The sequence below is a fragment of the Mastomys coucha genome, unplaced genomic scaffold (assembly GCF_008632895.1).
Source record: "Mastomys coucha isolate ucsf_1 unplaced genomic scaffold, UCSF_Mcou_1 pScaffold21, whole genome shotgun sequence".
In the NCBI taxonomy this organism is placed as follows: domain Eukaryota; kingdom Metazoa; phylum Chordata; class Mammalia; order Rodentia; family Muridae; genus Mastomys; species Mastomys coucha.
In genome coordinates this window covers 22850607-22862015 of record NW_022196904.1, presented here as the reverse complement: position 1 = coordinate 22862015, position 11409 = coordinate 22850607, and the positions used below count along the sequence as shown (strand labels likewise).

Here is an 11409-nt window from a genome sequence, read left to right as displayed (position 1 = left end):
TTTTGTTTTCATTTCTTAGGACAGGTTACAATGTAGATTCTGTAGGCCATAACTAGTCAAAATACAGGCCATTTCCTAAGGATATCCTAATAACACACTCTCGAAGGCATTGGCATCAGAATCAAACATAAGTTTGAGCTCTTTGCCCCCTGCTTGCTTTGTGACCTCAGGAAAGTGATGGCACCTCTCTGGGCCACAGGTCCTTCCTCCACACATTGGCAACACGGTTCTGGTGATACTGCATGGATTCTAGAAGAGATGCTTGCTTCCATGTGCAGGCCCTGAGCATGAGACAGTCAATACCTTTAAGAAGCAGGGGGCCCTGTTCCTGAGTACCAGGGTCTGGAGAAAGCTTGTCCTGCAAAGTCAAAATCAAAAGCAAGTTGGGGTTCCACCCTTTTGCCTTCATCCCTGCAGGACAGAAGGCACTTCACTTCCCATCTTATGAAAAGTCGTCACATAAATCACTGCCACTCAGGTTTGGGGAAGGTTCAGCAAGGTCATGAATTTAAGATATGACTGGGAGGAAAGCCTCAAGAGGGGTCAGCCACAGAAAGCAACTTCATCTCTGCAGTTCAGATGCATAAAGAACTAGAGAGCTAACAGACCCAGGGTTAGAGAGACAGCTCACTGCTCCGGAGCACTGGCTGCTGTTCCAAAGGACCCAGGTTCAATTCCCAGCATCTACATGGTGTCTTACAACTGTCTAACTTCAGTCCCAGGGGATCTCATACCCTCATCTGGCCTCTGAGGGCACTCAGCACACACATAGTATACAGATGTGCATGCAGGCAAAACACACATGCACATAAAAACAAAAACATTTAAAAATCTTTGGTTCGCCTACCTTTAATCCCAGCACTAGAGAGATGGAGGCAGGCGGATCTCTGTGAATTCTAGACTGTGGTCTACTTCAGGACTTCCAGAACAGTCAGAGCCGCATAGACGATACTGTTTCAAAATAAACAAGAAAAAGAGTAGGCTGCATAAAGTAGTTTAGTCAGGACATTGCCCAGTTTGGTGGTTTAAGATTAGTCTGGGCAATTTAGGAAAACTATCTCAAAATAAATAGTTAAGGACAAAACAGAACTTAGCTATAGAGGCCAACTCCTTTGTTGGATCAAGAGTTACAGATCATCCTCTCCTGCTTACTGAGTCTAAGACAGAGTCTGGGCTGTGTGAGACCCGTCTTCCCCGCCCACCCTCCAAAAAAGAAAAAGAAGTGTGGGGGGTGTCAGATGTAGTCTTGTCGAGTAAAGAAGGCGCAATGAAGACACGCATCTGGAGATGGAAGCAGGGGAGAAAGGACATGGCTCCCTGGGGCATCTGAACCTCAACTCCCGGGAGTCCAGGAGAGAGAGAGCTTCCTAGGATTGGCCCTACCTATGCATTCTGGTCAGACTCTGCTATTGTCCATATGGCCTGAGCAGATCCAAGGTCTCCAACCCGGGTCCTCCTGCAGTAAATATGATTCGCCAAGCACTCCAGTTTGTCAAGTTCTTTGCTAGGAACTAAGGGCATGGTTACAAGCAACAGTCAAAACAATGTCCGATTTTCTTGTCACTGACAACCTGAATGGGAAGAGATAAATGAGGATCAGGGAGAGGGAGAGCCTCTGTGCAAGATGCAGCCATAAATATCAGATAAGGAATACGAAAAGGCAAAGAAAGGGATGCCAGGGCAGGACAGATCTTAGAGATCTGCTGTGGATGACAGAATCCCTCCAAGAGTAGTTACGGAGGAAGGAAGCCCTATGGGGCTCTGGGGCAGCAGGGGCAGCCATTCCCGCTGATTGCAAGAGGCATCCGGGCAGGTGGGGAGGAGAACAGGCTGTGTCACAGGCTAGAGGCCACATGTGGGGGCTTCTTGGCTTTGTCCATTCCCCCTGAGTGAGAAGGAGCCAGAAGGGCTCTGAGTGTCTAGGGACAAGGCCTTCCTCGGGTCCTCACATGCGCCCTCTGGTGGGCGTGGGTATGGTAGGCCAGCAGGGCAGTCTGGCTGGGGTTCTTGGAGCTGGCCTGTGACCCTTACCTCCTCCCTCTCTGCTTCCAGCTGCTGAGGAAGAGGCACATAGGGAATGACATTGTGACGATCATCTTCCAGGAGCCCGGCGCCTTACCTTTCACCCCCAAGAACATCCGTTCGCACTTCCAGCACGTCTTCATCATCGTCCGAGCCCATAACCCCTGCACTGAGAATGTCTGCTATAGGTATGGCTACCAGTTTCCTGGCCACCACAGCCAGGCCCTGAGAGGCCGAGGAGGATGGACCTAGTCTCAGATCCCACCTCACCTCTCTTCCTGGCTCCTTGGTTCCCATCAGGGCCTGTGTTTCTGGAACCTTCTGTTTGTAAGTAGTGGAAAACCGCCTCCTCCTGGCTCACAGGAAGATATCCTCGTATGTATTGACTCTTGGGCACATCACGGGAAGGCTCAGCTGGGCATTCCGTGGTCCTGAAGGGAGCTTCATTTTCTGGCAGCCCTCAGTTTAACATCTTCCCAGCCATAGAAGGAAAAAAAAAATCGATGGGGCTGGGAGTATAGCTCAGTTCACAGAAAGCTTGCCTAGCATGTGCAGAGTCCTGAGTTTGATGCCCAATGCAACATAAACCGAGCACAGTGGTGCATTCCTTTAATTCCAGTGTATGAAAGGTGGAGGCAGGAGAATCAGAAGTTCAGGGTCATCCTCATATCAAGTTTAAGGCCAGCTGGACTACTCGAGACCCTGTCTCAGTGAGGGCAAGAGAGAAAGAAAACAATCACACATCACTGGGACTTGAACAGAGGCCTCTGTGGAGGCCCTCTGGCCTGGCTGCAGTCAGATGCCCCTGGGAGCCTGGCCTGGCGTTGTACTTGAGAACAGAGAGGTACAGGGGTGATGACCTAGAAGCAGACCCCAGCAAAGCTGGGGTGGAAGCCCCCTGGAACCACCTACACTGGGGGCCCTGCTTGTAGGTATTGTTGAGGAGTATGGGTTGGGAAGGTTTTGGGAACAAAGTCTCACTGTGTAGGCCCAGGCTGTTGTCTTCAAACTCCTAATCCTCCTGGCTGAGTGTTAGGATGATAAGCATGTTGAATTAGGGGTTTTAGTTCCCTCATAGACATGTAACCCAGGCCTCAAGCCTGTTCTTTATAGTGGCTGTCCCCAGAAAATAAAGGGGAAGCCCTTGGAGACTAGAGCAGGATAGAGCTAGATCCTCAGAAGCACCGACCCAGCCACCCAGGCCCAGACCATGGGGACTGGAGCAGGTGCACTGTTTCCCATTGTTTGAGCATGGTATAAAATCAAGAGTACAGGAGGGCGGGCAGGCGGGCAGCTACATCAGCCTCCTGCCCAGCCGTCCTCACCACAAGCGTTGCTTCTGTCTCTAGTCCGTGTAGTGTTCATGTCAGCACAAGTGCTGGCTGGCATAGAACATCTGTTGTAGAGCCTAGGGGCTTCTACTCAGCAGTCTCCAAGGCCTTTGCATTCCAGAATTCTGTTGAGTGGATACATGACAGTTTCCCCCTGCCTTCCAAGGACAGGCATTGGGACAGTTTGCTGGCACCGAGTCACCTTGTGTCTGCACTCATTGCAGTCACCATCAAGCATGGAACTGTCTAGGAAATGGTTGCAGTGGAAGTCGGGGAGTGAGGGCCCCTGCCCACGTACACTGGTAGACTTGGTCCCGCTAGAGCTGGCAGTATTTAATAACTTGAACAGCATGCAGCTGATGTGAGCTGCTGTGTGGGATGGGACGCATTGCCCAGTGGCTGCTGGGGGCCAGCACCATCAGTCACTGCCCTGGCCCAAGGCCACCCCCCTTGTTACTGGAACATATTGTCACAGTTGCAGGATGCTGGCTGGCACCTTAGACTCTGAACTGTTTCTCTGCACCTGAAAGGTAGCCTGGGTGACAGAGGACAGATGCTCACAGGTGCCAGGGAAGAGGAAGCAGCCTGTGTGTGCCTTAGAGGTCAGCAGGAAGGTTGAGGTAGCCGGGTGGCCCTTCTCCCTCCCTCCTCAGTCCTTTTTACTTTGGCAGGGGAGTGGCACAGGATAGGGAATCGGATGCAGGCCATGTCCTTGCTAGGCAAGACTTCACCCCTGAACCCTTATTGTGTTTTATTTCTGAGGCTTGGTTTATATTGTTTCTGTAGACACTTCCACATAGCCATGCTGGTCTCAGACTAGTCTCAAACCCATAGTCATCCTCCTGCCTCAGCTTCCCAAGTACTGGAATTATAAACCTGAGCCACCATGACCAACTTAGTATGTCCAAGCACCCTTAAGTCAGGATTTCTCTGGGGCTTGGGGATACAGTAGGTGGGTTGTTTTGGTGTGTATGTGTATATGTGTTGTCTCCTGGACACAGGCCTCACTCATACTAAGCAAGTGCTATACCTCTGACCTATATAGCCTTAGCCACACCCTTGGCTTTTTTGAGACAAGAGTTTTGCTGTCTAGCACAAGCTAGTCTTCAACTCAACTATATAGCCCAGGCTGGCCTCAAACATGTGATCCTCCTGCTTCAGCTTCCCGAACGTAGGGAATATAGGGGTACTGTAGGGAATATGAGATATGCCACTGCGCTCAGTGCTCTTCCTCCTCTCTGTGCCTTCCTCCCCTACCTTGGAGTCCCAGTAGCCTGCTCCCTCCTCCCACTTCTCCAGACAAGCTCAGGCTTGGTCTCCAGGTGACTTCTTCCTGACATACAGCCCTTCCCTGACTTTTTGGGTTTGTTATTGTTTTTAGTGGTGGTGGTTTACAGTTTAATTTGAAAAGACTTTTATTATGCAATATTTTAAACATTCTGAAAAGTGCGGAAAATAATGGAACAGACACCCATGTGCCCTGCCAGCAGATTTAACAGATGTTAGCATTTTGCCTTTCTTGCCTCACTGTTTCCTCTTTTCTTGATTTTTAAAGAAAGAAAATGTTAGTGATACAACCTTACCAATTCCAAGGCACCCACTCTCTGGGCAGACCTACCCTCAGTGCCTCCCCTAGCTGTGAGAAGAACACTGAGGCCAGCCTGCCCCGGCCTCACGCGTGCGTGCGTGCGTGCGTGGGTGTATGTGTACTCAAGGGCATCATGCAGCCCAGGCTAGCCACACACTTTGTTTTCAAAGATGACCTTGGACTCTTGCTTCTTTCTCCTCCTCACAAGTGGTAGAATTACAGGTGTGTGCCACCGTGCCCGGCTAACACATCAGAGGGCCTTGAAGGACTGGGGATCCACACTGTAGGCACCATGAATACAATAGTTGAATCAATAATTGCACATGTCCTAGATGCTCCTGCTGAGCTCTAGAGGATAAGGAGGCCTGGTGGCCACACATCTTCTGGTTGTACAATGAGTTCTTATCTTTTGCCGTTTCTTAATGGCCGCCAGCATCTTCCCTGAGCCTGAGGGTTGTAAAGAAACCTAGCCCCTCCAGCTAAAACTGGGGGGCCAGCTGTTCCCAGAACCTTCATCACCCTACAATCTCATGACTTACAGCCATGAGTCAGGATGGTGAGGAAAGCCAGTCTGTCAGTAAGCAGTTAAGTGCCAGGGGAAGTCACAGAGCTCTTCCGTGTGAGTCAGCTGCTCCCTTAGAGTTGAGACAGCCATCCTGGTTGACCTGGCTGGGGCACCGTCACTACCCTCTGTGGTCACACATACCCTTGCTTATTGGTGAGAATCATTTTCTTCTCACTCTGTCTGCCCACACACCATACTTGCTTTAGTTAGTAACAAGTACCTGGGCTGGCGCTAGAAAACCCACTGAGCCCAGATTGTCACATGTGTGGCCCTCCTACTCAGGAAGGGACACTGCCTTGAGATGGAGATGAAAAGCAGAGGTCAGCCGGGCAGTGGTGGCGCAAGTCTTTAATCCCAGCACTTGGGAGGCAGAGGCAGGCGAATTTCTTGAGTTTGAGGCCAGCCTGGTCTACAATGTGAGTTCCAGGACAGCCAGGACTACACAGAGAAACCCTGTCTCAGAAAAAGAAAAGAAAGAAAGAAAAGAAAAGCAGGGGTCAGGCCAATCTTTAGGGCTCTACAGTTGCTCATCTCCTGCCCTTGCTCAGTGCCATAGGAGTGGGGCACGGTGACCTTTGCAGATGCATCTCTTTCTGTTATGGAGCCAGAGAGAAGCCGAAGCCACTGCTGCCACCACCAAGGACTTAACAGAAGGCTGGTAACAGACTCACGGTGTGGATGACTGAGGGGACTGTTGGGAACTAGAGTATCCAGGACACGGGACTGAGGGGACTGTTGGGAACTAGAGTATCCAGGACACGGGACAGCAAGGAACCAGTTCTGCCCACCCCACAAACCAAGGGGCATGAGAAAAGTTTCTAGAAGCTGGTGAGAGTTGTGGCTCTGGGAAGGGGGCCACGTAGCAAGAGCCATGGCTGTGAATAAGGCATCAAAACCAAAGCCCAAAGCCCCCACCAACTATCATGGCTGGGTAGGAAGGAAAGGAGAACGGTGAATATAATTGTATATAGCAGCGGGGACACACTCAGGGGAATATGACCTCAGTTGGTTTAACCATTGCATAGGCATTGTAGGGCATGCTTACACCCCATCATCAATAGACAATACGATACAAGAAGTGACATAGTATAGATGGCCTCTCCTCACATCACTTCGTTGAACATTGGCGCACCCCAGCATCTTTCCTCTTACCAGTGACTCCCGTTGGCCAAACTCACTTAAGCCTGAGCCTGTGGGACCCCAGGTATAGAGGCCTTCCTTCTCCCAGACCATGGAAGATGGGAAGTGTGAGACGGGGCCATGTGTGGCATGTCCCTGTCGCCTGAGTTCTGACCCTGGGCTTGCCTCCTTCTGCATGTACTCTTTCCCACATGGGCTGTCCCACAGGCTATTCCTTCTGTCTGTTGTGTTTTCCCCCAATCTGGGGTCTTAGCCCCACCCCGACCCCCAGACGCTACTGTCCAAAGCAGGAGCTTCAGTCCTGCCCTGGCCTACCACTCTCTGTCTTTGCCAGTGTCTGTTCATGTGTGTGCTCAGTCAGCAGTTGTAGAGAGTCCGGAATTGCTATATCCACAAAGCTGAGAGGAGCATCCAGGAAGCCCCTGTCAAACAGATGGGTGAATGTTACACCATTCCCTGTCAAGATACGGGAGGGTGCTATGGAGGTCAACCAAATGTCTGCAGGCATTGTACTGCATTTGAGTTGCATAGGGCATTATATAATCTACAGTCTACTTATATAAATAACTTACTTATTCTTTTGAGAAAGGGTCTCATGAATCCCAGGTTGACCTCCAACATGCTGTGAAGCTAAGGATAACCTTGAATTCCTGATCCTCCTGCCACTACCTCCTAAGTTTTTGGATTACAGGCATGCACCACCACACTAGCTCCAGATTCAAAAAAATCTTTGTTGATATGATTTACAAAGTATATTAATATCAAGTATTTTTTAAAAAAACTAAATCTCGTGCGCGCGCGCGCACACACACACACACACACACACTTCCACATCCAGTCAGCTAGCCCAACACTGATGGTACACCACAGGAACGGCAGCTCTGACCTCTGCCTTAGACCAGCGACTCTCATCTCCTAACACAACGACCCTTGAATCCAGCTCCTTGTGTTGTGGTGTCCCCCAGCCATAAAATCATTTTGCTGCTACTTCATAACTATAATTTTGCTACTGTTATGAATTGTTATATAAATATCTGATGTTCAGGGCATCTGTTATGTGGTCTCTGTAAAAGTGTAATTTACCCACCACCACCACCCCGCCAAGTGGTCTCAACCCACAAGTTAAGACCCTTCCCTTAGACTCAGCTCCTGTCCAAGCCTGTCCCAGATTTTCCTCACCCTCTTAGGAGCAGTAGGCTCTCCCCGGGGCCTATCCATCCCATTGCAACTCAAGAGTATAGAAGTACAGGTCCCTGCATCCCTCCTGTACTCACACAGTTCAAGCCCTCATTCTAAAGGCATTGGCCAAACCGAATCATATGATCAGTGGAAAATGGCAGTAAGCTTGCATCTGACTGGGACAGTAGAGAGGACAGAAAGTTGTTTGTTTGTTTTCCCCAAACTGTAATCTAATACATAGTTTATGTAAAACAAGAGTAGATGAAATCTGGAGCCTATAGCTGTAATCCCAGCTCTCAGGAAGTTGAGATGGGGTATCTCAGGTTCAAGGTCAACTGGGCTTCATAATGAGACTGTCTCGGAAAACCAAGGATGGCTGAAGATGCAGCTCAGTAGTAAATCGCTTGTTCTGTATGTGTGAGTCCCTGGTCTGATCCCCCGCACTGTGTGTGTGTGTGTGTGTAATATATATAATATGCTATATATGTATATATACTCTAAAACATGTTCTTTAACTTTGCAGTCTAATTAACTAGCAATTTGTTGATTAGATATATGCTTCCATTTATAAAAGATAAACCCCAGGGCTAGGGTATGGCTCAGTAGCAGAGTACTTACCTAGCTCTACAGTTCCATTTCCAGCATGGTGGACAGGAGAGAGACAAAAAGATCTTTCTTTAGCTCTTTCTTTTTTTGGTTTGGGGTGGTCAAAACAGGGTTTCCCTGTGTAGCACTGGCTGTCCTGGAATTCACTCCGTAGACCAGACCGGTCACACCTGGCTTGCCATCACCCTGGCTAGAGACAGTTAGTAGCCCAGGCCAACCTTGAACTCCTGACCCTTCATCCGCCTCCCAAGTGCTGGGGTTGCAAGTATATATCCTATCAGTTTTAAGGAGTTGCGCCAAGCAGTGGTGGCACACACCTTTAATCCCAGCACTTGGAAGGCAGAAGCAGGTTGATTTCTGAGTTCGAGGCCAGCCTGGTCTACAGAGAGAGTTCCAGGACAGCCAGGGTTACACAGAGAAATCCTGTCTCGAAAAACCAAAAAAAAAAAAAAAAAAAAAAAGAGTTGCATTCTTTTTTCTCTAAATGGTTTTTCCCTCCTCAGCATGGCTGTGACCCGATCCAAAGATGCTCCTCCTTTTGGCCCCCCAATCCCTAATGGAACCACATTCCGCAAATCTGACGTCTTCAGAGACTTTTTGCTAGCCAAGGTAATTAATGCTGAGAATGCTGCTCACAAATCCGACAAATTCCACACGATGGCCACCAGGACCCGTCAGGAGTACCTGAAGGACCTAGCTGAAAACTGTGTCTCCAACACCCCCATTGACTCCTCTGGCAAATTCAACCTCATCTCCCTGACCTCCAAAAAGAAGGAGAAGACGAAGGCCAGGGCAGGAGCAGAACAGCACAGTGCTGGGGCCATCGCTTGGCGGGTGGCTGCTCAGGACTACGCCCAGGGCTCAGAGATTGACTGCATTCTGGGAATCTCCAATGAGTTTGTAGTGCTCCTGGACCTGCGCACCAAGGAGGTGGTGTTCAACTGCTACTGTGGGGACGTCATTGGCTGGACCCCAGACTCCTCTACAATAAAAATCTTCTATGGCCGAGGGGACCACATCTTTCTACAGGCTGCAGAGGGTTCTGTGGAGGACATCAGGGACATTGTCCAGAGACTAAAGGTAAGAAAGAAGGGCCAACAGTGGGTGTCTTGCATATTTGGCAGAAGGTTCCAGAAGTATTGTAGTACCTTCCCTGGCCCAGGCAGTCAGGTGTAACATGCCCTAAGAATCAATCTCTCTCTCTCTCTCTCTCTCTCTCTCTCTCTCTCTCTCTCTCTCTCTCACACACACACACACACACACACGCACACACACACACGCACACGGTCTGGTGAACCTTTCAGCCACATTGCTCTGGAGAAGTCTGTGGAGTCTGTGGTTGCCCATTCCTTCACCTTGGAAAGACAAAACAAACAAACAGAAGCATTCATTATCCCTGAAAGTCGACAGAACATGCAAGTCTAAATTTACACTTAAGTTTAAGTGGAGCTAGAGGAATAAGCTCAGTGGTAGAGCATTTCACAAGGCCCTGGGTTCAATTCTCAGTACAGAAACTGAGAGAGCTTTTTTCTGGAAGAGTGAAGATAAAAGGAAAGGTTCCAGGGGGCTAGAGAGATGGCTCAGAGATTGAAACTTGAGCTCAATCCCAAGCATCCATGTTGGGCAGCTCACTGTAGCTCCAGCTTTAGAGGCTTCCAACATCTCTGGCCTCTGTGCTTGCCACGTCCCACACTGTCATGCACATACCTGCCTGTAGACACACACTTTTACAAAAGTGAAAATTAAATAAAAGGTTCTAGACCAGGTTGGGTTATGAGCCCCACATAACCCAGGATAGCTACAAATGTGGCCCAGCACATTTATAGACCACACCACCACGTCAGATATCAAAAGGTTGGCTACCCCAGTCTAGACCATTAAAGTATAGAGGAGGGACAAGGAACATAAAAAATAACAAGAAAGTACAATGAAAGAAACAGACTTAATTGTATGGATGGATTCAGTTTTATACTAGTAGTCACAGTAATCATACATGGTTTAACTTTCTGTATTAAAAGACAAGGACATAAAATATGGTGAAGATTGTATTCTAACCAGGCTTGGGTGGTGCCATCTTTGATTCCAGCACCAGCAGGGGCTGACAAGCTGATCTCTATGAGTTCAGAGCTAGCCTGGTCACACAGTGACTTCCAGGACATCTAGAGCTATGTGGAAAGGTCCTGTCTCAAAACAAAACAAAAAAGTTAATCCTTGAGTAGGAAGATAGCTTGATAGAGCACTTACTTGCCTGGCATGTTTAAGACCCTGGGTTTTATCTCCAGGACCATGAGGCAGGGTCAGGGTAAAGGCTGAGAAATCTTACATTCATTCCTGGTGGACAACTCAACTCTTGGCCCAACAAATGAGTGGTAATAACAGCCTGGAACATTGTGTTGAGAAGAGCTGAGGTCATCCCTGAGGTGGTGGTCTTTGACGGGATTGGTAGCAGCATGCCAAGCATACCAGAGAAAGCCATATTCTACAGTAGTACGGGGGTCTAGAGACCAAAGGTCTGGCTCCAAATCACCAGTATTGCCATTTTCTGGCTGTATGACCACCAGACACACTTAGATTCTGTGTAATCCTGTAGCTACACGATATGCAGGAGGGTCAGCAGCTTAGAGTAGAAAGACTTTATTGGCTCACAGTCCACCACAGCAGAGAAGCCACAGTGACAAGAGGGTGACAGGTGCATGCTTGCCAGTTCTTAGCTCACCTTCTCCATTTGGAAAAGTCTAAACCCAGGGAATGGTGCCACCCGCTGTAGATCTTGCTGTCTTAGTTAGCAGTGTCACAGGCATCCCCCACAGGTAAGCCCATAGGCCCTTCTCCCAGCCAAGTTGGCAACCACCATTAACCATTATAGTTTACTGGATGTTTACTAGAAAGTAGAAATACTAATCATCCCGTGTCAGCGCTGGGGCCAGAGCTCACTGGTAGAGCACTTGGCTAGTACACCTGAGGGCCCCAGTTCCATC

At 49.0% G+C, this 11409-nt stretch overlaps 1 protein-coding gene across 6 annotated transcripts in view; it reads left to right on the top strand.

Moving 5' to 3' along the window:
- The window catches only part of Sipa1l3 (signal induced proliferation associated 1 like 3), a 209987-nt gene that overhangs the window by 138634 nt on the left and 59944 nt on the right, over window positions 1-11409 (top strand). For all 6 annotated transcript variants that reach the window (XM_031386009.1, XM_031386003.1, XM_031386005.1 and 3 more), the window contains 2 exons: window positions 2053-2210; window positions 8935-9511. In XM_031386009.1, coding sequence (XP_031241869.1) covers window positions 2053-2210; window positions 8935-9511 — 735 coding nt within the window. The remainder of the gene's footprint in view (window positions 1-2052; window positions 2211-8934; window positions 9512-11409) is intronic.